A 27,704-nucleotide genomic window follows, 5' to 3' on the forward strand; every position below is an offset into this window, starting at 1 on the left:
AGGGTGATGTTGCCCCAGTGTGATACTGCACACCTGCACTGAAGTGGCAGCAGAGCTGTGAGAGAGAAATGGAGTGAAATGAGCCTAATTTATCTCTGCCCCCCTCCAGCAGGGCCCAAGTCGGCCCCTCCCCCTCCCGCAGAGGCCGAGGATGGGGGGGAGAGCTTCCAGGTGGGGGAGCGGGTTTGGGTGAACGGGAACAAGCCCGGCTTCGTGCAGTTCCTGGGAGAGACGCAGTTCGCCCCGGGACAGTGGGCGGGGATTGTGCTGGACGAGCCAATCGGGAAGAACGACGGCTCGGTTGCCGGGGTGCGCTACTTCCAGTGTGAGGCGCTGCGCGGGATCTTCACCCGCCCCTCCAAACTGTCCCGCACCGAGGGCGAGGCCAACGGCACCCAGACCGCGCCCTCGTCCCGAGCGGCCTCTCCCACGCCCTCCGGCTCCGCCTCCCAGAGCCCCGCCCCCGCGGCGAGCCCCGCCCCCCCAGCGACCCCCACCGCCACCGCCCCACCCGCCACCACCGCCACCCCCGCCGCTAAGAAGGCCACCCCGCCCTCCAGCCTGGTGCGGGCGGGCAGCGAGTCGGTCTCCAACCTGTCGGAAACAGGCTCGGTGAAGAAGGGAGAGAGGGAGCTGAAGATGGGCGACCGAGTGCTGGTGAGTGTTCCGCCCCCCACCCCTCCCCCCGTCCCGTCCGATTAGGGGAGCCCCTCCTGCTGCTGCGGGACGTCCTGGTCCAGGGCAGGGACTCACCTGAGTACCATACATATCCGGGGGGGGGGGGGGGGGTGGAAAGACCTCCTACAATGAGGAACTAGGGAGGTGTTTGTAAGAGGTGCTGAAATAAGGTAGTGAGTATACCTCCGTAAAGCAGTGAAGTAGTGAGTATGCTTTAGTGAAGAGTATACTGAAATAATGTCCACACACACACAGGCAGTTTCATCGTGTGCTGAAATACTGAACGCTGAGCTGAGCGTTGCTGGGTTCAGCGTTTTCGCAGTCTGCTGTGGGTCAGGAACAGACGCCGCCTGCTTGTGCGTTTGAGGGGGGGGGGGGGGGGGGGGGGGGGTAATGTGCCCTATGGGAGCGCAGCGGCTGCTCTGGGTGCTGTGCACATATGTCCCTTTGTGCCTCTGGGCAGATTTATGGCGTGTTGTGTCGTGTCAGTGGGAGACGGGAGTGGAATAATGCGGTCAGTGTCTGCTGCAAACTAAACAAAAACACAAAAACAAACTGCCCTCGTGCCGTCCGTGCAGCACTTTACAATACGGTGTGTTACATACTATACAGTACGCTGCATTGTGTTGCATTACATTACAGCATATTGCATTATAGTGCAGCACATTCCAGTGCATGCATTCATTCCACTCCCTTCTTCAGAGCGTCCTGCAGTACAGGAGGCCGGTTATGCTCCAGTCTGAGTCATGTGTGTGCAGTGGTGCCAGACCTGACTAGCTGCATTCTCAGGCTAGTGTGTGTGTGTGTGTGTGTGTGTGTGTGTGTGCAACGTCACTGAAGCACCAACCGCAAGCCGACCTATCACAGCTTAGAGCCATAATATTTACACAGCTGACATCCATATAAAATCCCAAAGCATACTATGACATTCCTGAAGTATTTACGTAAAATGATAGTGGCTGGGGGTGGGAGGGGCCGGTGGAGGTGGGAACAGGAAGTGAGTCACACTTCAGTCTGAGGTTGGCCTTCAGTCAGAAGAACAGGAAGTGATTCTGCTGTCCTGAGGGTTGTGGGAAGTCACAGGATTGAAGCCAAATGGTTTCTGTTTTCCAGAGGCATGCACTCTGTGTCGGCCTGCTGAGGGAGGGCTGCCCCCCCCCCCCCCCCAAATAAACAGCAGGCTGCTCGCTGTCCATCTGCTGTGCATGTGTGCGATGTGCGCCCCTAACTGTCTGCACCCCACCCCCCCCCCGCCTCCTGCCAGATATTCAGCATCTTAAAGAACTTCCAGGCTCAGTTTATCAGGACTGTTTTAATGTTTTTACTTTTTTTTTTTCTTGAAGCATAAGAGGTACATTTTTTGTGTTGTGTTTGTTGTTTTTTTTTATTGAACAGATATTTTAACGTCTTATGTATGGGTTTATAACTCTGGTCCGTATGGTCTCGCTCAGTTTGTTCATGCCGGCGTTCCTCTGTCCTCAGGTGGGGGGGACGAAGGCGGGCGTGGTGCGTTTCCTGGGGGAGACGGATTTTGCGAAGGGGGAGTGGTGCGGCGTGGAGCTGGACGAGCCGCTGGGGAAGAACGACGGGGCCGTGGCAGGAACCAGGTAACCCCCCCCCACCCCCCCCCCCCCCCACCCCCGCTGCTGCCTCCCCACCCCCCCGGCACTGCTCCTTACCGCACCTTCATCCTTACCGCACACAATAATGCCCCTTACTGAAGAGCTGCTTGGTTACTTTCCACTTTCTGAACATCCCCAAAAGCCAAACCCAGATTCACTTACATGGCTGTGTACGGTAATCCTGGTCCCTGCAGGTATTTCCAGTGCCAGCCCAAGTACGGCCTGTTCGCCCCGGTGCACAAGGTGACCCGCATCGGCTTCCCCTCCACCACGCCCGCCAAGGCCAAGGCCGCCGCGCGCAAGGTGGTGACCACGCCCTCCGGCCTCAAGCGCAGCCCCAGCGCCTCCTCCATCAGCTCCATGAGCTCCGTGGCCTCCTCCGTCAGCGGGAAGCCCAGCCGCACCGGCCTGGTGAGGCCTGCTGCCCTGAACACTGCCCCACTTCCTGTCACATGATCCACAGGCACTGCCCCGCTTCCTGTCACATGATCCACAGGCACTGCCCCGCTTCCTGTCACATGATCTACAGACACAACCTCAAATCCTGTCATGAGATCCTCAGACACTGCCCCACTTCCTGTCACATGTTCCACAGGCACTGCCCCACTTCCTGTCACATGATCCACAGACACAACCTCAAATCCTGTCATGAGATCCTCAGACACTGCCCCACTTCCTGTCACATGATCCACAGACACAACCTCAAATCCTGTCTCATGATCCACAGACAATACCCCACTTTTCCTTCACATGATCCACAGATATTGCATCACTTTCGGTCTCCAGATCCACAGACACATCCTCATTTCCTGTCACATGATCTACAGACACTTCCTGTCACAAGATCCTGTAACACTACCCCACTTCCTGTCAAACGCATATCTTACTGTCACACAGTGCCGCCTGCTGTCAGACAGTGTTTGTGGGTCATTGCACGAAGGATAAAGGGTATGAGTGAATGAAGCATGAATGAAACGTGAATAACGCGCTCTCCCTCAGCTGACGGAGACGTCCTCCCGATACACGCGGAAGATCTCGGGCACCACCGCCCTGCAGGAGGCGCTGAAGGAGAAGCAGCAGCACATCGAGCAGCTGCTGGCCGAGCGGGACCTGGAGCGCGCCGAGGTCGCCAAGGCAACCAGCCACGTGGGCGAGGTGGAGCAGGAGCTCACCGTACTGCGGGAGGGCCAGGAGCAGGTGGGTGTGGCCTGCGCAGGGCCCCGCCCCCTCAGAGCAGCACACGGGCCCTGTCCGAATCTGCACACTTTTTCTACTATTGAGTATAGTTGTCGAGTACTCTGGATGAGAAAGTTCAAGTTGGCGAAATGTAGCCTACGTAAAATCCCAGGATGATGTGCTGATTTTGTTGTGTATGTGTTCGGAAGCGCGCTATTCAGGAAGTGAACGACCATTTTGGTCCCGTAAACATGACGCACAGCTCTCCTGGCGCTTTCCTTCAGCGACACCTGAGCATTACGACACTTTTACAGCATGGCTGGAAAATAGTATGGAGGATGTTTTTCCACATACTGCCCATCGCACACTAAAGGGTATGCAGTGTGCTTAGTAAACAGTAGTCACAGTAGTTGGGAGGGATGTTCGGACATAGCCAGGGTGTTTATTTTTGATCCAGTGTAAGCTGGGTGCTGACTGGGTTTTTGCTCCCGTGTGTTTGTTTGCGTACGTTTGCGTGTGTTTGTGTTTGCGTGCGTACGTTTGCGTGTTTGTGTGCATGTGTTTGCGTGCGTGTGTTTGTGCGCGTCTCAGTATGTGTTGGAGATGGAGGCTAAGATGGACCACCTGCGCACCCTGGTGGAGGCTGCAGATAAGGACAAGGTGGAACTGCTGAACCAGCTGGAGGAGGAGAAGAGGTGAGGAGGGGGTGAGGGGGGGGCAAGGGGGGGATCACAGGTTGAAGAGGAAAACAGATGAGGGTCATAGTGGAAGAGAATTGAGAAGGTAGCGAGCTGTTTAGAGAGTTTGACAGGTGGTGCATTGTGGGAAACGGGCGAGGGGGTGAGCAGCAGGGTAGGGGTCTGTCCCACTTCAGTTCAGGGAAACAGCTGAAGCTCAGTTCCTGGAATTAAAGGTGCCCATTATGTTCTGTGAGGGTTTTCAGTTCATGGCCGGACTTTAATATTTCTTAAATTGGCTGAGTTGAAATTGACTTGAGCCATTTGCTGGTGAGCAGGTAAAGCAGGAGAATTGGTAGAATGGTATGAGAGAGAGAGAGGTGAACAGTTGGCACAGATGGGCAGAGAGGGTTGTGGGGTTGGCACAGACAGACAGACGGACGGACTGAGATGTGGGGTTGGCACAGACAGACAGACAGACTGAGATGTGGGGTTGGCACAGACAGACAGACGGACTGAGTTGTGGGGTTGGCACGGACAGACAGACGGACGGACTGAGATGTGGGTTTGGTGCAGACAGACGGACAGGTGTGGGGTGGCTTAAGTAAAGTGCTGACTGTCCCCTGCTCTGTGTGACAGGAAAGTGGAAGACCTTCAGTTCCGCGTGGAGGAAGCTTGCATTACCAAAGGTGACCTGGAGGTAAATGGACACCAAGTGACACACACACACGCGTGCATACACACACACACACACACACACATACGCAGTAAGACACCGATCCGCACGCACACACACACACACACACACACACACACACACACCGTAAGACAACACCAGTGTCCCTCAAACCGGACCCTGTAATGAGTCTCCATGGCGACGCTCAGTTTGGTTGCTCTCAGAGAGAGAAAGAGAGAGAGAGCATGATGGGTCACCCCTTGGGAAGCTATGAACCCCACTCTTCAGTCCTGTTCATAACCCAATCACAGGTCCAGGTTCTTAACCAATCACAATCCTGCTTGGCTTAGACTGCGTCTTAATGCCTAATCACCAATCAGCATCATATAGCTCTTTATTCTCTAACTGGGATACACTAAAGAGGTCATTAAAAACTGGCAGCTTTTGATTTTAGTTTGGTCAGATGTTATGATGATGAAATTTAAGGGCCAAAACCCAGTAAATACAGGCTGTTTACAGCAGGCTGCAGGCTCCTATCCCTTTAGCTTATACAGCAGGCTGCAGGCTCCTATCCCTTTAGCTTATACAGCAGGCTGCAGGCTCCTATCCCTTTGGCTTATATAGCAGGCTGCAGGCTCCTATCCCTTTAGCTTATACAGCAGGCTGCAGGCTCCTATCCCTTTGGCTTATATAGCAGGCTGCAGGCTCCTATCCCTTTAGCTTATACAGCAGGCTGCAGGCTCCTATCCCTTTAGGTTATACAGCAGGCTGCAGGCTCCTATCCCTTTAGGTTATACAGCAGGCTGCAGGCTCCTATCCCTTCGGCTTATATAACAGGCTGCAGTCATCGGTGGAGGAGTCTGCAGATTAGACCACAATCCGCCACGATAGTCTGAGATATTACACTGTCTGAATGTGCAAATCTTATAAAAGTTATAAGCCTTTTACAGAGTCTGATTCCGTACGTGCTTAACAGAAGAAAGGGGATTGACGAATACGCATCACTTTCCTGTGTTTGCAAATGGCTGAGCAGCCAGCAGCCCTGCAGGAGATGTGGGATGTCGGACTCAATTGTAATGGTGGTGGCTATTTGAGTTTGGGGAAAAGCTACTGTGCTATTGAGTCAACAGTATTGACCACAGGCTGTAAAACAGTGGCTATATTAGTCTGTAAAGAGCTTCTGGAGGCTGTAGGACAGTAAGTGAAAGGCTTCAGCTGTGTTTGATGCAACTGATACTGCAGGAAGAATAAAAATGTAGCGGTGTAGTCAGCTGACTGCCAGTGGGATACTGCTGCCTTCAGGACCTCTGGAAATAGAAACGGACAGGACCCGACCCGCCTGAGGGCAGTTAAAAATACCCCCCCCCGAGCCGTGACCGGCAGGGTGCTCATCCCGCCACGCAGCGTCCCGATCCGGAAGCACAGGACTGTGGGAAGTGAAATGTGAGAGTGCTGTGATTAGTGAAGGGCGGGCCAGTTTAGGGCTGGATTAGGGTGCTCCATGTTCTGTTGGTCCAGTGGGGATGTTTTTGGGAGAGAATGGATGTTGTAGTTTCGCAGGGTTGTTCCGCCCACTCCCCCCGCGCTCCACCTGTCCAATCCCCAGGTAGCAGCCCAGCAGTTGCTCCTCCTCCTTTCCCTCGTATGCTGTGGAGGCCGTGGGCCTCAGAGAGGCTACCTGTTAGCCTGTTAGCCTGTTAGCCCTGCCGTGGACAGGGAGGCAGTGAGCCCTGCTTTCAGAAGCGCTGCAGTGCTCTGACCTCCAGGTACCGGCTCAGTGTGCTACAGCAGTGCTGAGCAGGGTACAGGCAGGCTCAGTGTGCTACAGCAGTGCTGTGCAGGGTACAGGCAGGCTCAGTGTGCTACAGCAGTGCTGAGCAGGGTACGGGCACGCTCAGTGGGCTACAGCAGTGCTGAGCAGGGTACAGGCAGGCTCAGTGTGCTACAGCAGTGCTGAGCAGGGTACAGGCAGGCTCAGTGTGCTACAGCAGTGCTGAGCAGGGTACAGGCAGGCTCAGTGTGCTACAGCAGTGCTGAGCAGGATACAGGCAGGCTCAGTGTGCTACAGCAGTCCTGAGCAGGGTACTGGCAGGCTCAGTGTGCTACAGCAGTGCTGAGCAGGGTACAGGCAGGTTCAGTGTGCTACAGCAGTGCTGAGCAGGGTACAGGCAGACTCAGTGTGCTACAGCAGTGCTGAGCAGGGTACAGGCAGGTTCAGTGTGCTACAGCAGTGCTGAGCAGGGTACAGGCAGGTTCAGTGTGCTACAGCAGTGCTGAGCAGGGTACAGGCAGGCTCAGTGTGCTACAGCAGTGCTGAGCAGGGTACAGGCAGGCTCAGTGTGCTACAGCAGTGCTGAGCAGGGTACAGGCAGGCTCGGTGTGCTACAGCAGTGCTGAGCAGGGTACAGGCAGGCTCAGTGTGCTCGTTGTCCTCAGACTCATTCCGCTGTCTGTCCTCAGTGCACCTGTTCCAGGACTCTCGCCGGAGTATCTGCACCTCCACGCTGAAATTCTCCTTTTAAAACCACCCCCCCCAGGGTAGAATTTTCCATTTATTTCCCCCTTCCGATGTTGGAGGGCATTTATGACAGCACTAACCACACACTACTTCCAGCAATGACTTGATTAATGGTGTGCAATGCATGATGCTTTCTGAAATAAAAACTATACACGTGCGCTTTTTTTGTGATGAAATAATGACAGAAATAATAATATAATAATAATAATAATAATGATGCAATGTTGAGCTGTAAACCCTGAAGTGAGAGTTACTGGCCATCATCACTGGTCACCCTTGTGTGTGTGAGTCACATTTAGACCATGTGACCCAGGAGATCCAATCAAACGGCTTTCACTGGCTTTCTGTTCAAATTTGCCCCGTTTTATTTTTAAAAATCATTTAGTGTCTTATACACCGTAAAATGGTTATTATTAAATTGCTTCTGGTGGTTTATGGTATTTTGGTTTTGTTTTTCATTAACTGCTCATGTTTGCCTCACTGGGGAGAAAAATGGTTTTGATCACATCATAAAAATGGAATAAGCGGCCATCTTACCTTGTTAGTCCTGGAGGCCCTTTTTATTGATATTTGCAGTCCCCGATTATGAGCAAGATGTGATCAAAGTCCATTGAGGTTTTTTCCCTAAATTTAATCAGTGCGCTCATTTCTCCTTTGTTCATCTGCCCTCTGACCTTGGCTCTTTGGCCAGTAAGATTTTGAGTTTGCCGCTGCATGTTATTTCCTCTCACCGGACCTTTTCAACTCCAGGCCATGCTCTAATCCCAACCAATGAGAATGCATCGCTCCCCTCTCCCTGACCCGGCCCCTTTTCCCTGACTCCACCCCCTCCACTGTATCCACCCCATTTTCCTCTGACCCCGCCCCCTCCCACTGACCCCGCCCCCTTTCCCCTCTGACCCCACCCCCTCCCACTGACCCCGCCCCCTCCCCATCCCCTCTCTCTCCCCGCTGCTGAATCCTGGCTGGTGGGAGGGGCCGTTGGCCTGGCCTGCATGAGGCTCCTCCCCCTCGCGCGTGGGGCTGGCATGTGATGGTGGCACTGGTGTGTTCTCTTCCTTCTCCCCTCTCTTACTAACAGACGCAGACCAAACTGGAGCACGCCCACATTAAGGAACTCGAACAGAGCCTGCTCTTTGAAAAGACCAAAGCTGACAAACTCCAGCGCGAGTTAGAAGACACTAGGGTAATGGATCTCGCTAGGCGGGGGTGTGTGGGGGGGGGGGGTGGCGGGGGGGGGGTCGCACGAAAGACGTCTCTTGGGAGGGGCGGGGTTTCACGCCCCCTCCCCCTCCTCTCGCCGACCTGGCCTGAGAACGCTGGCGTCCTCTCTTTGCTTTTTAGCGGTACGGGAGCGTGGGAGAAGGGCGGGGAGAAGGCCCTATCCCAGCTCTCCCTTACGCGCCTCCTCTTACTTTCCACACGGTAAGGACAGCCGGAACGCCAGAGCCGTCTGAAACAGAGCTCAGGACAGGGAGGGACGCCAGAGCAGTCTGAACCAGTACATTCCACTACAGGCATTTAGCAGACGCTCTAGGCATGAGATATCACCGATATGACTTAAAAGATTGTGTATAGTCGATAATTTGTAAGCTAATTTATTTTACAATTATGTCTTATAATTATACCGAATTATACAATTATACGAAAAATTGCTTTTATTCGTCAATTGTAAATAGGCCGGCAAGTAATCTTGGGTCACGTATAGGCACTTGATTCTCACTAATATAGAGCTTGTGGTGCCCAGTAACAGAAACGTGTTAATTTAACATATACACATGCAGACACACTTGCCACTGATTTGGCATCTTCCAGGAGTTCCAAACAGGCCCTAAACTCTGCAGTGATCAGGCAGACTGGTGGGGACCCAGTTTAGCCACCGCTGCACTGAGTATACCACGTGCCCCCCCCCCCCCCCCCTCCTCGTAGGTAGCCACGGTTTCGGAGAAGTCTCGCATCATGGAGCTGGAGCGGGACCTGTCGCTGCGGGCCAAGGAGGCGGCCGACCTGCGGCTGCGTCTGGAGTCCGCGGCGGGGTCGGAGGTCGGGGACGCCACGTCCCCGCTGCTGGAGGAGGTGGGGGCCCTGCGGGCGCAGCTGTCCGCCCAGGCCGCCGAGCACCAGGGTCAGCTGACCGCGCTGCGCGCACGCCTGGAGGGGGCGGAGCAAGCGCACGCCCAGGAGCTGCAGCGCCTGCGGGGCGCGGCCGAGGAGGCGGGGCGCGAGGCGGAGCAGCTGAGGGCCCGGCTGCAGCAGGCCGAGCGGGAGAGCGCCGACGCCGTCCAGCTCTGGAGCTCCAAGCTGCAGGCCGCCGCCGCCGGCCACCAGCAGGCCCTGGGGGCCCTGAAGCAGTCCGTCAGCCAGGGGGCGGGGGCGCAGGCCGCCGAGCTGCTGGAGCTCCAGAGCGCCCGCCAGAGGATGCAGGCGGAGCTGCAGGAGGCCACGGAGGAGAAGGAGAAGCTGGAGGAGGCGCTGCGCTCCCGTCTGGAGAGCGCGGAGGAGCAGCACCTGGTGGAGATGGAGGACGCGCTGGGCAAGCTCCACACCGCGGAGCTGAAGGTAAAGGAGCTGGAGCCGCTGGAGGAGAGGGTGGCGCAGCAGGAGGCGCAGCTGCAGGGCCTGAGGGAGCGGGCCGAGGAGGCGCAGTGCCTGAGCGCCGCCCTGGAGGCCGTCCGAGCACAGCACGCCCAAGGTAACCAGGAGGCCCAGAGCCTGAGGGCCCAGCTGCAGGCCGCAGAGGGGAGGGTCCTGGAGCAGGGCGGCAAGGTTGGTCCCCACCCCCCCAAACCCACACCCCCCCACCCCAAACCCCAACCCCACACCCCTCCACAAGTCCTTTCATTTCTGCTATCATTATTTAGATTCTGACATCATTTTTCAGTTATTTGTACCTTCAATTTAGTCATATTTTAATTATCATTCCTATATATTATGCATTATTTTATACTTTAATTTGTTTACATTTGTTTTATATTTGTCATATTTGGGGTTATGTTTTCACCGTTTGACGCTCATTGTTTTGGTTTGACTTTTCTCCCCCCATGTTCGTTTTTCTTTCTCTGGTTTATTTTACGCCTGTCGGTCGCCTCCTCCCCGTTCTGCCACGGCGCCCCCTGTTGGCCTGTAGGCTGGTGAGGTGGCCAAAGAGCTGGAGGCGCGACAGCAGGAGGTGCTCTCCCTGCAGCAGAGCCTGGCAGAGAAGGAGCAGGAGAGGAGCTCCCTGCAACAGGAGCTCAGCAGTCTGGTGAGTACAGCTCCAGGGTCTGGGCCTGGAGAGCACAGCCCCAGTACAGCTCCAGGGTCTGGGCCTGGAGAGCACAGCCCCAGTACAGCTCCAGGGTCTGGGCCTGGAGAGCACAGCCCCAGTACAGCTCCAGGGTCTGGGCCTGGAGAGCACAGCCCCAGTACAGCTCCAGGGTCTGGGCCTGGTGAGTACAGCCCCAGGGTCTGGGCCTGGTGAGCACAGCCCCAGTACAGCTCCAGGGTCTGGGCTGACTGCCCTGGTGAGTACAGCCCCAGTACAGCTCCAGGGTCTGGGCCTGGTGAGTACAGCCCCAGTAAAGCTCCAGGGTCTGGGCTGACTGCCCTGGAGAGTACAGCCCCAGTACAGCTCCAGGGTCTGGGCCTGGAGAGTACAGCCCCAGTACAGCTCCAGGGTCTGGGCCTGGAGAGCACAGCCCCAGTACAGCTCCAGGGTCTGGGCCTGGTGAGTACAGCCCCAGTACAGCTCCAGGGTCTGGGCCTGGAGAGCACAGCCCCAGTACAGCTCCAGGGTCTGGGCCTGGAGAGCACAGCCCCAGTACAGCTCCAGGGTCTGGGCCTGGTGAGTACAGCCCCAGTACAGCTCCAGGGTCTGGGCTGACTGCCCTGGTGAGTACAGCCCCAGTACAGCTCCTCTGAGTCTGGTGAGTTCCTCTTTTTGACCACTAGAGGGACACATTTCTCTGTTTTAAATGGGAACATTAGCTGTACTGGGTTAACATAAACGCTGCTGAGCCACGGAAGACCAGGTCACCTGCTGAGGTAAGATTCTGTTAACCCTGTAGCTCATTAAACAGCATTATTAATTTGTACTTTTATTTTTTATTTTTAGAAGGAAAAACTGGATGGAGACTCAAAGGAACAGACAAAAGCTGCACAAACTATGCAAGGTAACCGACGGCCATGTTCTCCATAGATTTGCCTAACTAGTAATTAAGCCGTTTTCAGAGTGGGACACTCTAGGGTCACATTACCTTGTATTAACTACACCACTGTGCACAATGGTTGCAGTGATTTTGAAAGTAATCAAAGCACTGGTAGTTTGTTGAGAGAATACTTTGTCCATGATGTGCATTGTGTTGATGTTCTAACTTGGCGCTTGTTTGAGGGGCCCTGATGTTACTGGAGTTGTGTTATTTGTCCTGATGAGTTTCTTCTTTCTGATTTCAGAAACTCTGGATAAACTGGGTAAAAAAGAAGAGCTGTGTTCATCCCTCACCTCTGAAACAGAGACTCTGAGAAACCAGCTCTCTGGTCAGTACTGGAGAACGGCCTCCTCTCCATAAGCACACACACACACACAAGTGCAAACACGCACACGCACGCGTACATGCACACTCACACACACACACACACACACGTACACTCACACTCACACACACACAAGTGCACACACACACGTGCGCGCACACACACACACACACACACACACAGGGTCCTGACTCCACGGGGTGTGGTTTTGGGGGTCCTGACTCCACGGGGTGTGATTTTGGGGGGTCGTGACTCTGCGAGGGTGTGGTTTTGGGGGTCCTGACTCTGCGAGGGTGTGGTTTTGGGGGGTCCTGACTCTGCGAGGGTGTGGTTTTGGGGGTCCTAACTCCACGGGGTGTGATTTTGGGGGGTCGTGACTCTGTGAGGGTGTGGTTTTGGGGGTCCTGACTCTGCGAGGGTGTGGTTTTGGGGGTCCTGACTCCACGGGGTGTGATTTGGGGGGGTCGTGACTCTGTGAGGGTGTGGTTTTGGGGGTCCTGACTCTGCGAGGGTTTGGTTTTGGGGGTCCTAACTGTGTGGGTGTGGTTATGGGGGTCCTAACTCTGTGTGGGTGTGGTGTTGCAGGAGCCGAGAGGAAGCTGAAGGCGGGGGAGGAGAAGCTGGACCAGCTGACCAAGGACAAGGCCAAGCTGGAGAGCAGCATCGCCGACATGATGAGGTCCTCCGGCGATAGCTCCGCCCAGCTCACCAAGATGAACGATGACCTCACGCAGAAAGAGAGGTGTGGCCAGGCGCTCCTCCACCCAATGGGGGGTCAATGGAAGTTATTTAACATAATTTTTAAAAGTCTACATTATGACCATCAGTTTGTGAAGTTGATTTCAGTTTCTCTTGCACAATGCATGCTGGGATAGTGCCCAGCCCCCCTGCAACCCTGACGGGGTATAAGCGGATTAGATAATGGATGGGGGGGGGGGCGGGTGGATAGAATTTCAGCTAGTTTCTTGAACTGGCTTGCCTGATATTAGATCCTGGGTCTTTGCCTGAAACACTCCAGCGTATATGTTTGAGTCCTGTAATGTAAAGGCTGTTGCTCTCGTGTGCGTTGTGTCAGCTGAGTGTGTGTTGCTCTGCTTGGTCAGTTAACGTTGCCGTGGACACTGATAACGGGGGCAGTTTACTCCTGCTCTTCAGCTGAAGTCTCGCTGCGCTCTAAAGCCGTAGCGTCTGCTCCCGGGAGCGGTGCGGTGTCTTACCCAGCATGCCCCTCTGTCTGCGGCTCTGCGGCTGTGCAGGAGGCTGGAGGAGCTGCAGGCCCAGCTGTCGGAGGCCAGGGAGCAGGCGGCGCGCGCGGAGGAGAGCGGCAGGCAGGGCCGCGCCCGGGCGGAGCAGGAGCTGGCGGAGAGCAGGGAGCAGCAGCGCACCGAGCTCGCCGCCCTGCAGGAGCAGCTGGCACAGCTGGTGAGGGAGCGGCCCGGAGCACCAACGGGAACGGGAACGGGATTCAGACCTGGGAATGTGGGCATGGAGAACGGGGTTCAGACCTGGGAATGTGGGCACGGAGAACGGAGTTCAGACCTGGGAATGTGGGCATGGAGAACGGGGTTCAGACCTGGGAATGTGGGCATGGAGAACGGGGTTCAGACCTGGGAATGTGGGCACGGAGAACGGGGTTCAGACCTGGGAATGTGGGCATGGAGAACGGGGTTCAGACCTGGGAATGTGGGCACGGAGAACGGGGTTCAGACCTGGGAATGTGGGCATGGAGAACGGGGTTCAGACCTGGGAATGTGGGCATGGAGAACGGGGTTCAGACCTGGGAATGTGGGCATGGAGAACGGGGTTCAGACCTGGGAATGTGGGCATGGAGAACGGGGTTCAGACCTGGGAATGTGGGCATGGAGAACGGGGTTCAGACCTGGGAATATGGGCATGGAGAACGGGGTTCAGACCTGGGAATGTGGGCATGGAGAACGGGATTTGGAATAGGAATGGCGGTACACCATCTCCTACTCCCTCACACACACACACACACACACACACACACACACACAAAACGTGCCTACTCCCGACTTAAGTGTTTGTGCTGTAATTCCTGTGCTTGTGAATAGTGTTCAGCACCCTACTGTTGTGTGATCACTGGTGGCCCTGCTGAGGGATGGCAGTGGGACGGGCCTGCGGGCAGCACTGGGGGTTCCAGCCCGGATGAGAATCCTAAACCCTAAGGGGGGAGGCTGTGTGAACCCGTCCTGGTTCTGCCGCTCCGCAGGAGAAGAGCGTGGAGCAGGAGCAGGCCCGGAGCAGGGAGCTGCAGGCGGCCCACGGGAAGGCCCAGGAGGCGGAGTCAGGGCGGCACGCGGCCCAGCTGCAGGAGCTCCGCGCGGAGATGGCGAAGGTGGCAGAGGAGCTGAGCGGCGCGCGCGACAGGAGCAGGGAGCTGGAGCAGCTGGTGGCGGAGCTGCAGCCTCACAAAGAGCAGGCCCAGGTAACGGAGGCGGGGTTAGCCCCTGCCAATCACCTGCTAGCGTTTACCAGGCTAACGCTAGCGCCCGTCGTGTGTTCCTCACGGCCTGTCTGAATGTGCCAGCCCTGGCTCGAGTGTGTTTTAGTTGTTCATTAGAGGTGCTGGCAAACCCCTGCAGATCCCTGAGAACTTCTGATGAAACAAAGTTGCTAACCAGAACGTACGGTCTTGTAGCAGAATACTTTTTGAGGGAACCAATGCTAAGCGCTTTAGCAACAGCTACGGTTAGAATACTGAGTATTCAGCGTTTCACTGTGGATGGCAGACTGAGACCAGCGATTCGGTTCATCCACACAACTCTAGACAGGTTTGAGTAATGCCACTTTCCTCTCAGGTGCACTATGCTTTACGAATACAGCGTCCTCACGTCAGTTACTGCGTGCTTCATGAATACACAATGTCCTCATTGTAGTTACTGTACTCCTCTGCAGTAATACTACACTGTCACCTTGCTCCTTGTGCATCTAATTTGTTTTTAATCATTCAAATCTCTTGAGTGGGTTTGAAGATGCATGTCTTGTTCAGTTAAATTATTTGAATGGGCATCTTGAAATAATTGCACCATTAAACAATGGTCTTACATATCAAAACTAGTGTCTCATACCATTGGCTTCCTGTCAACATTCCAACAGGTATGTTTTTCCGTCTGGAATGAAGGTTATTAACACAAATCCCTGAATTCTTATTAAAGTCTACTCTTCTCGCAGTCAGACCCTCCTATTGCAGATTTTATTTCATATGATATTACATTAGCGTACTTATCATAGTTCATGCATTTATTATTTTTTTCAATTCTGCCAAGTCAGTGAACATCATTCATCGCCATCAGTTGATCTCAGAATAACCCCCCCCCCCTTCCCCAGTTCTGTTTTGGTTGTGTGGGTCTGCTCATATTCTTGGGGTTTCTGTGACGTGTGTTCTGTGGGTTCTGTTTGGTTTTTGCTTACATTTCTTTAACCTGGCCCTGCTGTTACATTTATTATTTCTGCATTCGTTTTGCTTAACTTCATTTTCCCATTTCACCTGTCCCCCCCCTCCCTCCCCCCTTTTTTTTTTTTGTTTTTTCTTTTCCACTTTCCTCCTCCTTCAGTCTCTCGCTGCTGAGCTACTCTCCTCCGAGCAGCGGGCCGAGCAGCTGGCCGCAGAGCTGGGGGATCTGAAAGTGGTGTCAGGGAAAGCCTGCGAGGAGCTTGAGGAGCTCAGGGGTCAGAGGGGCGACCTTCAGACGCGGCTCTCTGACCGCGAGGCCGTGCTCTCCGCCCTGGAGTCCGCTCACCGGGACCTCTCCTCGAACAGCGAGGAGCTGCGCTCGCTGAAGGAGCAGCTCGAGCAGGAGAAGGAGGAGCAGCTCTCCGGGAACGCGCAGCTGGAGCGAGAGAAGGCCGAGCTGTCGGCGGAGAAGGCCGAACTCTCCCGGGCTGCGGACGAGCTGCGGGCCAGCGTGGAGAAGGCGGAAGCGGAAAACGGGAACCTCCGGAACGCCGAAGCGGAACGCTCGGCCAAGGTGGAGGAGCTCCGGAAGACCATCGCGGAGAAACAGGAAGTCCTCATCAGGTACCAGCAGGAGATCATGCTGCAGGAGGCCAACAGGAAGCAGCTGGCTCAGGACTATGAGAAGGTGTGCGAGGAGAAGGACAACATCCAGGAAGAGCTCAAACAGAGCAGCGAGGAGCTGAAGTCTCAGAAGGAGAGCCTTGAGGTGGAGAGAGACGCTGCGAGGAAAGAGAAGAGCGCCTGGGATGCCGGGACCTCGGAGCTGCAGGCCAAACTGTCCTCTTTGCACGCAGAGAAGGAAGATCTCTGCACCAGGAACAGCCAGCTGCAGGCAGAGAGGGACACCCTGGAGAAGGAAAAGGGGGAGGCGCTCGCTCAAGTTCTGTCATTTGGTTCTGACAAGGAGGCCCTTCAGGCGGAGAAAAAGGAGCTTCAGGACCAGCTGTACGCCGCGAAGAAGGACCTGGAGAAGTCCGTCCGCGACAGCGATGAGCTGCGGGCCTCCAAAGAAAGCTTAGCCAAAATGCTCGATGAAAGCAAAACCAGCCGAGACGTCACTGACTCAGAGAGACTCCACCTGCTGCAGGAGAAGGAAGACCTGCTGGCTGCCCAGCGGAAGACCTGCTCAGAGAAAGAGGTCCTTCTGAAGGAAAAGGAGGAGTTGGAGGAGAAGCTCCGTCTTACCAGTCAAGAGGCAGCTGTTGCCAAGGAGAAGTTTCAGCAGGAAGTGGAGTCTGCAGGCCGAGAGAAGGCCGAGCTGGCTCTGAAGCTCACCGAAGCAGAGAAGAGCTCCGGTTCCCTGCAGAAAGAGAAGACGGCCCTGGAATCCACCGTTCAGCAGCAGAGGTCGGAGAACGAGCGTCTGGAGCGGGAGAAGGGAGATCTGCTGGAGAAGCACGAGAGGGAGATCTCGGAGAAGGCCGCTGTAGCGCAGGAGAGGGACCGGTTGGCAGGAGACGTCCAAACCGTGAAGGAACAGCTGGAGAACTCGAGCAAGGAGAACTCCGGCCTGCTGGAGGCTAGGACAACTCTGACAGCGAAGCTGGATGAGGCGAAGAAGAAGGCTGAGGAAGCTGAAGTCGAAAAGGCCTCCCTCCAGCGAGAGAGAGCGGACCTCCAGGCCCAGCTTCAGAAAAAGTGCTCTGATGCCGAAGCGCTCGAGAAGGACAAAGCGGCACTCGCGGAGGAAAACCAGAAACTGAAGGACGAAACTGAGCGCGTGCGGACAGACCTGGGGCGGGAGGGGGACGCCCTAAAGTCAGAGCGGGACTCCCAGGCTTCCCAGCATGCCGAGCTGAAGGAGTCCCTGGTGCGGCTGCAGAAGGACAAAGAGGACCTTCTGGCCCAGAAGGGAGACCTCTCCACCCAGAGCGAGTCTCTCTCCCAGGCCAAAGGGGTTCTGGAGTCCCAGCTGGAGACCAGCGTCCGAGAGCAAGGTGAGCTGGCCTCCGCGAAGGAGGACCTGTGCAGAAGGGTAGAGGACCTCCAGAAAGAGCTGTCCGCTCTGACCCAGGAGAAAACCCAGCTCCTCCAGTCTGAGTCGAGCCTGAAGACGGAGTTGGCCTCCCTCCGTGGCAAACAGGAGGTGACGGTCTCCGAGCAGGGCAGGATGCGGAGCGAGATGGAGCAGCTGAAGGCCTCTCATGGAGAGCTGCTCACCGAGAAGCAGCGTCTGTTGGAGGAGAAGGCCCAGATGGAGTCTGAACAGCAGGAACTGAGTCAGCAGGTCTCTACGGCGGCCCTGGCCAAACAGGAACTCGCCGCCAGTCTGAAGGAAGTACAAGAGGCGAAAGTCTCCGTGACCCAAGAGCTGGAGGCCCTGAAGTCCCAGCAGAAAATGAGCGAGCAGGAAAAGGGGAGCCTGGTTTCAGAGCGGGAAGGCCTTAGTGGGAGACTGGGAGAGCTGGGCAGGGAGGTCGCTGCTTTAGCTGAAGAGAAAGCCGAACTTCTGTCCCTCAAGGCCCAACAGGAGCAGGGGGTCGTGTCCCTCCGCAGCAACCTGGAGGCGGGCAAAGAGGAGCGTTCCCGGCTCCTGAAGGAGGTGGAGGAGGCGCGGGCTGCCCGCACGGAGCAGGAGGAGGCGAACCGAGCGCTCCGCGCCGAAACGGCCCGGCTGGAGGAGGCGCAGCGAGTCTCCCGCGAGGGAGCCGCCGAGGCCTCCCGCGCACAGGGGGCGCTGTCCTCCGCCCTGAGCGCCCTGCGGGAGGAGAGAGACGCCCTGCTCAGGGAGAGGGACCAGCAGGCTGTGAAAGCCACCGAGCTGGCGGCCCTTCACACAAACACTTTATCCAAACAGCTTGAGGTACACGGTACACCGCTGCTAACACCTGCCCACTAACCCCGCTAACCCCACTGGCAGAACGGCCCGATCGTTCTAGCAACGCTTTAGCAATGCTTTAGCAACGCTTTAGCAACGCACGCTTGCCTGGTTTCCTTTTTAATTCCCATCCTTCATTTCTCTTACTAACCGTGTTAATTTGCTCGTAGTATTCTGCAGTTGGATGGTATGAAGTGCCTCGGTCCTCGTGGGCTAGTTTGCCACCTCTGTGAGAAACCGTTTGGTTCCAACATGTTTGGTTCCAGGCTGTGTGTTTAATTGGTTTAAAATGTGTGTCATAATTGGTTCTGTGACTAATGTAGTGATGTAGCATCTGTTCAGAAACCTGTGGATGGAAATGATCATTGGAAATTTTTGTGTCAGTGGAGAGATACCTTTTTATTTATTTATTTATTTATTTATTTTTATTTAATGAAAATGATATTCGGCTGATTAAGGGGATAGATTAGGATGGGTTTCTTAGTTATTGTTTGACCGAATAATATAATATATTTTGGCAGTAGCATTGGAATTGGATTGCATTTTGCTCCACAGGTTCTGAAGCAGAAATCCCCACCTGGAGTCAATGAAATTTTGGGCCATTGAAATTAGCTGGTTGTGCTGTTCAATCAGATTGAGACCATGGCAGTTATAATTTGATCTCGTAGACATGTGCTGTAGGTAATCGGGGAGAATCACTGCAACCCTCTTTTATTGAGGATCTGAATTACATTTGGAATGGATTCCACGTCTGGCTAACTCTTCTTTAATTACAGCATGTCAATTAATGTAGTGATGTAATGGGCATGGCATAATGAATAACAATAATTTCGCGCTGCACAGCACTGACAATCATTCATGGTCTCAGTGTTTTCTTAACTAGAGGGATTTGGGAGATGTGGATGGTCATAGCGGTAATAGTTAGCGGCGTCTGTTAGCGACAGCGGCCTGCGTTTGAGACCCCAGCTTTAGCGGGGTTCTCTGGGCGTTCAGGCTGTGTTAACACGGTGGCCCTGTGCCCCTCTGCGCAGGCTGCGCAGTCGGCAGAACAGACCGCTCAGGCCCTGGAGCAGCTGACGCAGGAGAAGAGCCGGGTGCAGGCCCTGCTGGAGGAGAGCAGAGGCTCCAAACAGGAAGTGGAGCAGCAGGTGAGAGGGGCGGGGTGGAGATCGCAGAGAGTCTGGCACTTTCCCTCCTTTTATATCTTTCCACGGAAATACCACCGTGCCTTAAACTTGTCTGGCCTGTCGAGGGCAAGAATGTTGAGAAATCTGTTCTGCGAGACGAGACTCTGTTGCTGAATGTTGACTGAGTGCTGGTTTTATTCGCAGCTGGGGGCCTTGCAGGAGCAGAGCTCCAGGCACCAGGAGGAGCTGAGCCGGGCCAAAGAGAAGCTCGCTGCAGAGACCCAACGAGCGAACAGCTTGTGCAAAGAGATGTGAGTGTTCAGCTTACACAGTGTGACGAGTGTGTGTGTGTGTCTGTGTGTGTGTGTGTGTGTCTGTGTCTGTGTTTGTGTGTGTGTGTGTGTGTCTGCACCGGTGTGCACACTCAGACTGACATACTCACGTGTGTACACATACAGACAGACACATTCATGTACACACCAATATAGACTTTCATACACAGTACAGTTGGTTATACACAACAATAGTCACACACACGTGCACACTAGTAAGTCGGTAACCTTGACCCCCAATGAAAGTAAGTATATAATAATGAACCTGATGACTGACAGCTGGTACCCCGACCTCCCTCTTCCTCCCTCCCTCCTGCTCCTCCTCCTCTTCCTCCTGCTCCTCCTCAGAGAGGAGCTGAAGCGGGCCACGGGGGAGGAGGGCCGGAGCCTGGCAGCGCTGCAGGAGGAGAACAGGAAGCTGGCCGAGGAGCTGGGCAGCAGCAGACAGGAAGTCAGCGACCGCAAGAAGGTGAGCCTGACGCACGCCCCGCCCCCTGTCCCGCCCCAACATCCCGCCTCCCTATCCTGGCCCAGTGCTCTCCGCCGCCTGGGCCTCTGTACATCCATCCCGCCCCAGTGCTCTCTCTCCAAAGGGAGGGATGGAGGGAGAGCCCTGGCTGAGCCCTTGATTGACAGCTGTCGTGATGTTTCCTCTCTTTCAGCTGGAGGAAGAGCACTCGTCCCTGACCCTCCAGCTGCAGGAGCTGAGAAAGAGGTAGGAAACCAGGCAGACCTGGCAACCCTCAGTCTGTGGGGTGGGGGATATCATATACTCTAATCAAGCTGACCTGGCAACCCTCTGCCTGTGGGGTGGGGGATATCATATACTGTAATCAAGCTGACCTGGCAACCCTCTGCCTGTGGGGTGGGGGATATCATATACTCTAATCAAGCTGACCTGGCAACCCTCTGCCTGTGGGGTGGGGAGATCTCTTACTCCAAGCAGGCAGACCTGGCAACCCTGGGCAAGACCTGGAGATGCTGTAGATTTCTCAGCCCACAGCCGGCTTGATGCCTCATTCACAAGATCACAACACAAGGAAATGGTTTTTTTGGGCTTCTGTTGAGGAGCAGTTAGTAAAGAATCGTCGTTAGATGTTTTATCACCTCCCGGCTATTTCCAGTGTAGGTAAGAGATTAACCAACTGACGGATTCTCTGGCTCACGGTTGCTCATTAACAGAGATAATAAATGGGGGGCGGGGGGTGGTGACTGGCTGGGAATTTAAAAAGCCCAGAGTTCCCATCTTTCCTTTCACTCTCGGGCAATCTCAAGCCCATTTTCTGCTCTCGTAGAATGCGTGTGTTTAACACCCAGCTTGCCTGACCTTTATTTATATATGGCGCTTTTCAGAACATTTTCCAAACCAAAACAGAAAAAAGACGATAGAATAAAGCAACCATGGTAACATTCAGTGGTCACATACAGGAAGTCACCTGCAGCCCAGTTTGCGAGCTGTAGACTGTAATAGTCCTGTTGATTGACAGGTCCAGGATAGGCACACTGATAAGGATTCACACTGCAGTCTCAAAGGTTCCCTCCACAATGCCATAAATTAGTCTAATTGCCCTTTGATAAGAAATCCGAGTTTCTTCACAGATATGAGATCATTAGTCAATCCTTCCCTCAGATTATTAGTACACGGTTTGATCACCCTCCCGCCTTCTCCTTATCTCTTTCCGGGCAGGTCTGAGAAGGGGGGCGGGTACGTTTCTTACACATTCCCAAGGCAACAGAGAATGACCCCCAGTAAAAATAGGAGTGGTTAAGCATCTGCAGGCTGCCCCAGAGCTCCTGTAGCAGACCTCGGTCCAGAACGTTTGTATGAGGGTACATTCCAATGAACGATGGAGTCTGGTGCCAACACACGGCTTAGTGAGGTCCCGCTCTTAAATTTACTATGAATGTGCGGAGAAATGTGCACGTTATGTAGTACGTCATACTGCATTTCCCTGAACATATTGCAGGATTTAGTTCTGTAGCTGTACACCGTGGAGTAAAACCTGGATACGGACTTCTTAGGGTCTGTGTTCTGTAGGAGGAACCTTTCTAGGGGGTGAGCTGGTTTTTTTGAGCGAGCGTGTGCTTGTGTCCCACAGGGAGAGCGCTCTGAAGGAGGCCCAGGAAGAGAAGGCCTCCCTGCAGAGAACCCTCCAGAAAACCAGTGCCTTGATCTCACAGCGGGACACAGAGCTGGAGGCGCTCAGGGGCGAGGTGAGCCCAGAGAACCACAGCCCATTGGCTGGCCCGGGTTTGGGGAACGAGAGCCTATTGGCTGGGCCAGGTTTGGGGAACGAGAGCCCATTGGCTGGGCCAGGTTTGAGGAACGAGAGCCGATTGGCTGGGCCGGGTTTGGGGAACGAGAGCCCATTGGCTGGGCTGGGTTTGAGGAAGGAGAGCCGATTGGCTGGGCTGGTTGGAGAACAAGAGCCGATTGGCTGGCTCGGGTTTGGGGAACGAGATGATAATCTGTCTGTGTCTGCGTGCGTCTGCGTGCTCAGGTGGCGGTGCTGCGGGAGGGCAGCTCGGCTGCGCAGACGCTGCGGGCTGCAGTGCAGACTCTGGAGAAGGACAAGGCGCAGCTGCAGGAGCGTGTGCAGACCCTGGAGCGCCGGGCAGCACAGAGCCCAGCCATCAGCGACGCCGCTTCCCCAGGTAAGAGCCGTACCCCACACCTGTCTGAGCCGTTCCCCACACCTGTCTGAGCCGTACCCCACACCTGTCTGAGCCGTACCCCACACCTGTCTGAGCTGCACCCCACACACCTGTCTGAGCCGTACCCCACACCTGTCTGAGCCGTACCACACACCTGTCTGAGCCGTTCCCCACACCTGTCTGAGCTGCACCCCACACCTGTCTGAGCCGTACCCACACACCTGTCTGAGCCGTACCACACACCTGTCTGAGCCGTTCCCCACACCTGTCTGAGCTGCACCCCACACCTGTCTGAGCCGTACCCACACACCTGTCTGAGCCGTACCCCACACCTGTCTGAGCTGCACCCCACACACCTGTCTGAGCCGTACCCCACACCTGTCTGAGCCGTACCCCACACCTGTCTGAGCTGCACCCCACACACCTGTCTGAGCCGTACCCCACACCTGTCTGAGCTGCACCCCACACACCTGTCTGAGCCGCACCCCACACCTGTCTGAGCTGCACCCCACACACCTGTCTGAGCTGCACCCCACACACCTGTCTGAGCCGTACCCCACACCTGTCTGAGCCGTACCCCACACCTGTCTGAGCTGCACCCCACACACCTGTCTGAGCCGTACCCCACACCTGTCTGAGCTGCACCCCACACACCTGTCTGAGCCGCACCCCACACCTGTCTGAGCTGCACCCCACACACCTGTCTGAGCTGCACCCCACACACCTGTCTGAGCCGTACCCCACACCTGTCTGAGCCGTACCACACACCTGTCTGAGCTGCACCCCACACACCTGTCTGAGCTGCACCCCACACACCTGTCTGAGCCGTACCCCACACCTGTCTGAGCCGTACCCCACACCTGTATGAGCTGAACCCCCCCGCACACCTGGAGCACCAGCAGACCTGGCTCAGAATGCCAGAACTGTATGTGCTGCTGAAATGTGAAAACACTTTTTGACTTCGGATCCCAAATGAATTTTACAGCTGTCTAAAGAGTTGATGTATTTCATAAATGATTATTTCACTCTAAATGGTTATTATTACTGCCAGGGAACCTCTGCACTTACACAGCGAGGGAGAACCCACTCTCTGTGAACACTGACCGTACTGCAGGTTGTCTGTTGGCGTTTGTTAGTGTGTTTGTTTGTATTTGTTTATGTATATGATTTATGCGCTTATGCATGAGCCTGTTTCTGTCCTCCAGGTGATGCTGCCGTGGACAATCTGAAAGACGAGGAGTCGCAATTGGCACAGGGACAGGTGTGTGTGCGCCGCTGTGTGTGTGTGTGTGTGTGTGTGCATGTGCACCCGCAGCTGTGTATGTGTGTGTCTGTGTCTGTGTCTGTGTGGAGGTGTGTCGCGGTGTGTGCGCGTGCGCGTTTGTGTTGTCCCAAACATTATGGGGCTTACTGTATATATTCTGTATTTCAAATTATTCTATTTTGCACTCTAGCAGGGATCTTAATATGGTTTTTTGCAACAAAAAAAGAAAAGGGTGATGTCATAATTTGTCATCATTATCTTTGAAAGTATTAAGCAATTGTGCAGTTTCTGACTGATTTTGTTTGATGGGGTTAGAGCAGTGTCCATGGGCTCTTCTTCTGTGGTTTTAGAGCTGGGTCCATGGGCTCTTCTTCTGTGGTTTTAGAGCTGGGTCCATGGGCTCTTCTTCTGTGGTTTTAGAGCTGGGTCCATGGGCTCTTCTTCTGTGGTTTTAGAGCTGTGTCCATGGGCTCTTCTGTGGTTTTATTAGTTTGCTCGTTTGTTGTCACCTATAAGTTGAATTTCCTCTTGTTGACCACCCCCCCTCCCCCCCCCCAGTGTGTTGACCTTGTAGAGACTGTAAAATGGCTGGTTTCAGTACTGGGGGTGGGTTTTCTCCTGAATTTTAACCTCTGTTTTGTCTCTTCCTCCTCCTTTTCCTCCTCCTCATCCTCCCTTCTCCCCGATGTTGGCAATGCATCCCTCAATCAGGCTGCGGTTCGTGACTGTTTCTCATCTGTTCCCTTTAAGCACATCAGTTTATTTTTGTTCCGTCTTGTTTTCTGTCCTTTTATAAGATAGAAGAATGACCCCAGAGGGTCCGGCCGTCTCTCAGGGCAGAACCGCGTCCTCTCTCTGCAGACAGCCGAGCTCTCTTAGTTCACTGGGACGTGTTCTCCGAATCCTCCCTTCTTTTCTCCCTCTGTCCCGAAAGGCCAGTTCAGGCCAACGGTGCGAGACTAAAACGAGATGGCTTTAAAACGTTTCGGAAGAAAATCTTACCCGTCTGAACTGATAAGAACGGTGATATCGCAGTAAATTAGGTGGTAGCATAATGGTTTATCTGTAGTCTGCAACTCCAGGGTTGCAGGTTTGATTCCCAGGTGGGACACTGTCGTTGTACCATTGAGGAAAGGGGCTTAATCTAAACGGCTTCAGTAAAATCCAGCTGTTTAAATGGACTTCGTGTTAGAGACTGTGAGCTGTAAGTCACTCTGGATTAATGTGCATATCGCAGAGCGGCCTGTAATATTCACAGAGTGATCTGTACTTATCATTTATTGTTGGCGGGTTGACTTGATCAGTGCAAGTCCTCTGTACTGGACTTTGAGATAATGAGATTAAAGGCGCTATGAAAATTCACTCCGTTATCAATACACAAAAACAGTCTCGTTATCAGATCTTAGTAAAATAATTATTTGTCATACGTACTCCAGAGACCAGTTAAGTTCCTGTAGCGTGCTCACAGTTAGAAGTTGCATAATGATCGTTGACTTTAGAAAGGAGGGCCATGCCCTGAATGTCTTTTCAAAGAAGGTGGAGCTGAACATACAGCACTAAGTGATCACTGCGGCTCCTTGCTCTGTTCCCCATGAGCTCCGGAACGTTCTGCAGCTGTTCTCCTTTGACAGACGGTCTAGACCCCGCCCTCTGTTCAGTGTTCAGTTGAGATTCACATTGGGGTGGGGTGGGGTGGTTTGGGATGTGTGTTCATCTCCTCATTTTAGGGCCTGACCAAGATCACTGATGGTGGATTTCACCTTGCGGTGGTCTAATAAGGGGGGGGGGGGGGGGGGTGTCTAACAGCAGCTTTACCCAAGACTGACTAACCACTGGTGTGATATGGGAACTTATAGGGGGAGTGGGAATTGTGGGATAGCCCAACGTCAGCTCTTGTATATTCAGGGAATTTGTGTGTATGTGTAGTACAGTCCGCTGTGTAAGGGTGTGGGTGTGTGCTTTAGCAGGTGAATTAGACTTTTTGGGCACTACCAGGCGTGTAGCCATGTCAGTGACATCACTTCCCCCCTGGAGTAGATTGAGTTCCTGAACTCGGTCATCGTGGACCTGCAGCGGAAGAACGAGGAGCTGAAGGCCAATATGGAGAAGATGGCGGAGGCTGCGCTGAACGGAAATAACGCCAGCGAGCTGGACAACTACGAAGGGTCAGTTTCTCTTACCTTTCGGTTTTCTTCTGACCGTTTCCTGTTTCCTGTGCAGCCTGACCGTTTCCTGTGCAGACTGACCGTTTCCTGTTTCCTGTGCAGCCTGACTGTTTCCTGTGCAGGCTGACCGTTTCCTGTTTCCTCTCCCCCTGCACAGCTTGGAAGCCCCCTCCAAGAAGAAGCCCCCGCCGCGGCTCTTCTGCGACATCTGCGACTGCTTCGACCTCCACGACACCGAGGACTGCCCCACGCAGGCCCAGGCGCCCGACTCCCCCCCCCACACCGCTTACCACGGCAACCGCGCAGACCAGCGGCCCTACTGTGACATCTGCGAGGTGTTCGGCCACTCGACCGACTCCTGCAACGATGACCAGACCTTCTGAGTACCTCTGCCCCGCCCCTGCGCCACACACACACACACACACACACACGCGCGCGCACACACACACACACACACACACACACACACACTCTCACACGTTGTTCCTCAAACAATCTCATGCTAGCCTGGCTTCCACAGCACTTTCTGTTGTATGAACATGGATATGTGTGTAAATCCAAATGCATGCGTGTGTGTGCAAGTGTGTGTGTACGTGTGCGAGTGTGTACGTGTGCGAGTGTGTGTGCGAGTGTGAGTGCAAGTGTGTGAGTGCAAGTGTGTGTGTACGTGTGCGAGTGTGTGTGTGTGTTTGTAAAGCTTCAGCTGTCCCCCAAAGCCCTGACTGTGTGGAGACTTTGGGACGGAGGCGGGAGGGTGGAGACTTTGGGACAGAGGCGGGAGGGTGGAGACTTTGGGACAGAGGCGGGAGGGTGGTTTATCAGGACAAAACAAACAAACTCATACTTGATTGTGTGTAAAAAAGGCTGACTTAAACAACAACAAACAATCCACATTTTCTTTTGACTTCTCAATCTTCAGTGAGCTGTTCAGGTAGGGCGTGGGGGGTGGGGTTCAGTTTATTTAATTTAACTTTGTTTTTTTTTGTTTTGTTTTCACGGTTGTGTCAAAAACATGCGTTAGAATCTTCCGGGGGTTGCCTTCCGTGTCAGTGTGGGGTTGTGGGACGAGTCCTCGGGGTGCGTGTGGAGGTGCGTGTGGCAGGCACACGGGTGTGGAGGCTGACTACAGCCATGATGTCGGCGGCGCTGCTTGTAGCCCAGGCCCAAAATGGCCGCCGTGGAGAAGGCCAAAACAGTCGCTTATAATCTATTGCACTGTACACTTTATACCCAGCTCCTTTTAATTGCCTTTATATGAACATGTTTAAATTATAATTTTTAAAAAGGATAAAGAGAATAATAATACTGTCAGATTTTATGTGCTGCCTTTTTTTTGTCTTTTATGAATGTTAAGTTACCTGTACAATAAACAAAAATAAAAAAGCAAACCGTTTGGGTCATATTGTATCTCTCAGATACACCTGTTAAATAAATGTGGAAACTATGACTGTAAATACCTGCTGAACAAATTTATTTTTATTTTATTTTTTTTTTGAGGTGGAAAAAAGTAGTAATGGGAGAATATGGAGCTACCAGTTACCAGCATCTGTGACTTACTGATTTCAGCCAATCGCTGCGTTCTGCTGTGGACAGCAGAAGCATTTTGATTGGTTTAAACAAGTCACTGATAGCCAGCTCATTGCAACTCCACCAATCGCGGGGCTGATGAGGCCTTACTCTCCCATTGCCGGGGGAAACGTCCGGAGCTGTGACACGGGGACACGGGCGGCTCTGTTTCCTGGGCTTTGGCCCTCCAGTGGTTTTGGGGAGGGCTCCCGAATGTAAAACTGTGGTGGCCGGGGGAGGCTTATTCAGAGGCAGTATTGTGGACTGTATCTGCTTAAATAAACGGTGATAATCTTTTATGGGTGTTTTCAGATATTTTTTATAAAGCGTGCATTCTCTACATATTAAATAGGCAATCATTTGGGGGGGGGGGGAAAGGCTGATCACTTTGGTCGATTGGATGGTCTCTGTTAAAACCGACGAGAAAGGTTTAATTTTAG

The 27,704-nt window shown here is 54.0% G+C and overlaps 1 protein-coding gene across 5 annotated transcripts in view; it reads left to right on the forward strand.

Moving 5' to 3' along the window:
• clip1a (CAP-GLY domain containing linker protein 1a) overlaps positions 1-27,563 on the forward strand; it is a 44,306-nt gene extending 16,743 nt beyond the window's left edge. The window contains exons 3-27 of one of the 5 annotated variants that reach the window (XM_035436248.1): positions 110-657; positions 2,161-2,285; positions 2,495-2,711; positions 3,300-3,497; positions 4,068-4,171; positions 4,793-4,853; positions 8,429-8,533; positions 9,277-10,113; positions 10,475-10,591; positions 11,441-11,498; positions 11,779-11,862; positions 12,445-12,601; positions 13,116-13,281; positions 14,090-14,305; positions 15,435-18,140; positions 19,187-19,303; positions 19,487-19,593; positions 19,963-20,083; positions 20,277-20,329; positions 21,714-21,828; positions 22,116-22,269; positions 23,475-23,530; positions 24,245-24,250; positions 25,571-25,698; positions 25,856-27,563. In XM_035436248.1, the coding sequence (XP_035292139.1) occupies positions 110-657; positions 2,161-2,285; positions 2,495-2,711; positions 3,300-3,497; positions 4,068-4,171; positions 4,793-4,853; positions 8,429-8,533; positions 9,277-10,113; positions 10,475-10,591; positions 11,441-11,498; positions 11,779-11,862; positions 12,445-12,601; positions 13,116-13,281; positions 14,090-14,305; positions 15,435-18,140; positions 19,187-19,303; positions 19,487-19,593; positions 19,963-20,083; positions 20,277-20,329; positions 21,714-21,828; positions 22,116-22,269; positions 23,475-23,530; positions 24,245-24,250; positions 25,571-25,698; positions 25,856-26,081 (6,782 nt within the window). In that variant the 3' untranslated portion in view covers positions 26,082-27,563. The remainder of the gene's footprint in view (positions 1-109; positions 658-2,160; positions 2,286-2,494; positions 2,712-3,299; positions 3,498-4,067; positions 4,172-4,792; positions 4,854-8,428; positions 8,534-9,276; positions 10,114-10,474; positions 10,592-11,440; positions 11,499-11,778; positions 11,863-12,444; positions 12,602-13,115; positions 13,282-14,089; positions 14,306-15,434; positions 18,141-19,186; positions 19,304-19,486; positions 19,594-19,962; positions 20,084-20,276; positions 20,330-21,713; positions 21,829-22,115; positions 22,270-23,474; positions 23,531-24,244; positions 24,251-25,570; positions 25,699-25,855) is intronic. The other 4 variants (XM_035436249.1, XM_035436253.1, XM_035436251.1 and 1 more) reach the window with 4 other exon arrangements.
• The last annotated feature ends 141 nt before the right edge of the window (positions 27,564-27,704 follow it).

The sequence above is a fragment of the Anguilla anguilla genome, chromosome 10 (genome assembly GCF_013347855.1).
Source record: "Anguilla anguilla isolate fAngAng1 chromosome 10, fAngAng1.pri, whole genome shotgun sequence".
Lineage (NCBI taxonomy): Eukaryota > Metazoa > Chordata > Actinopteri > Anguilliformes > Anguillidae > Anguilla > Anguilla anguilla.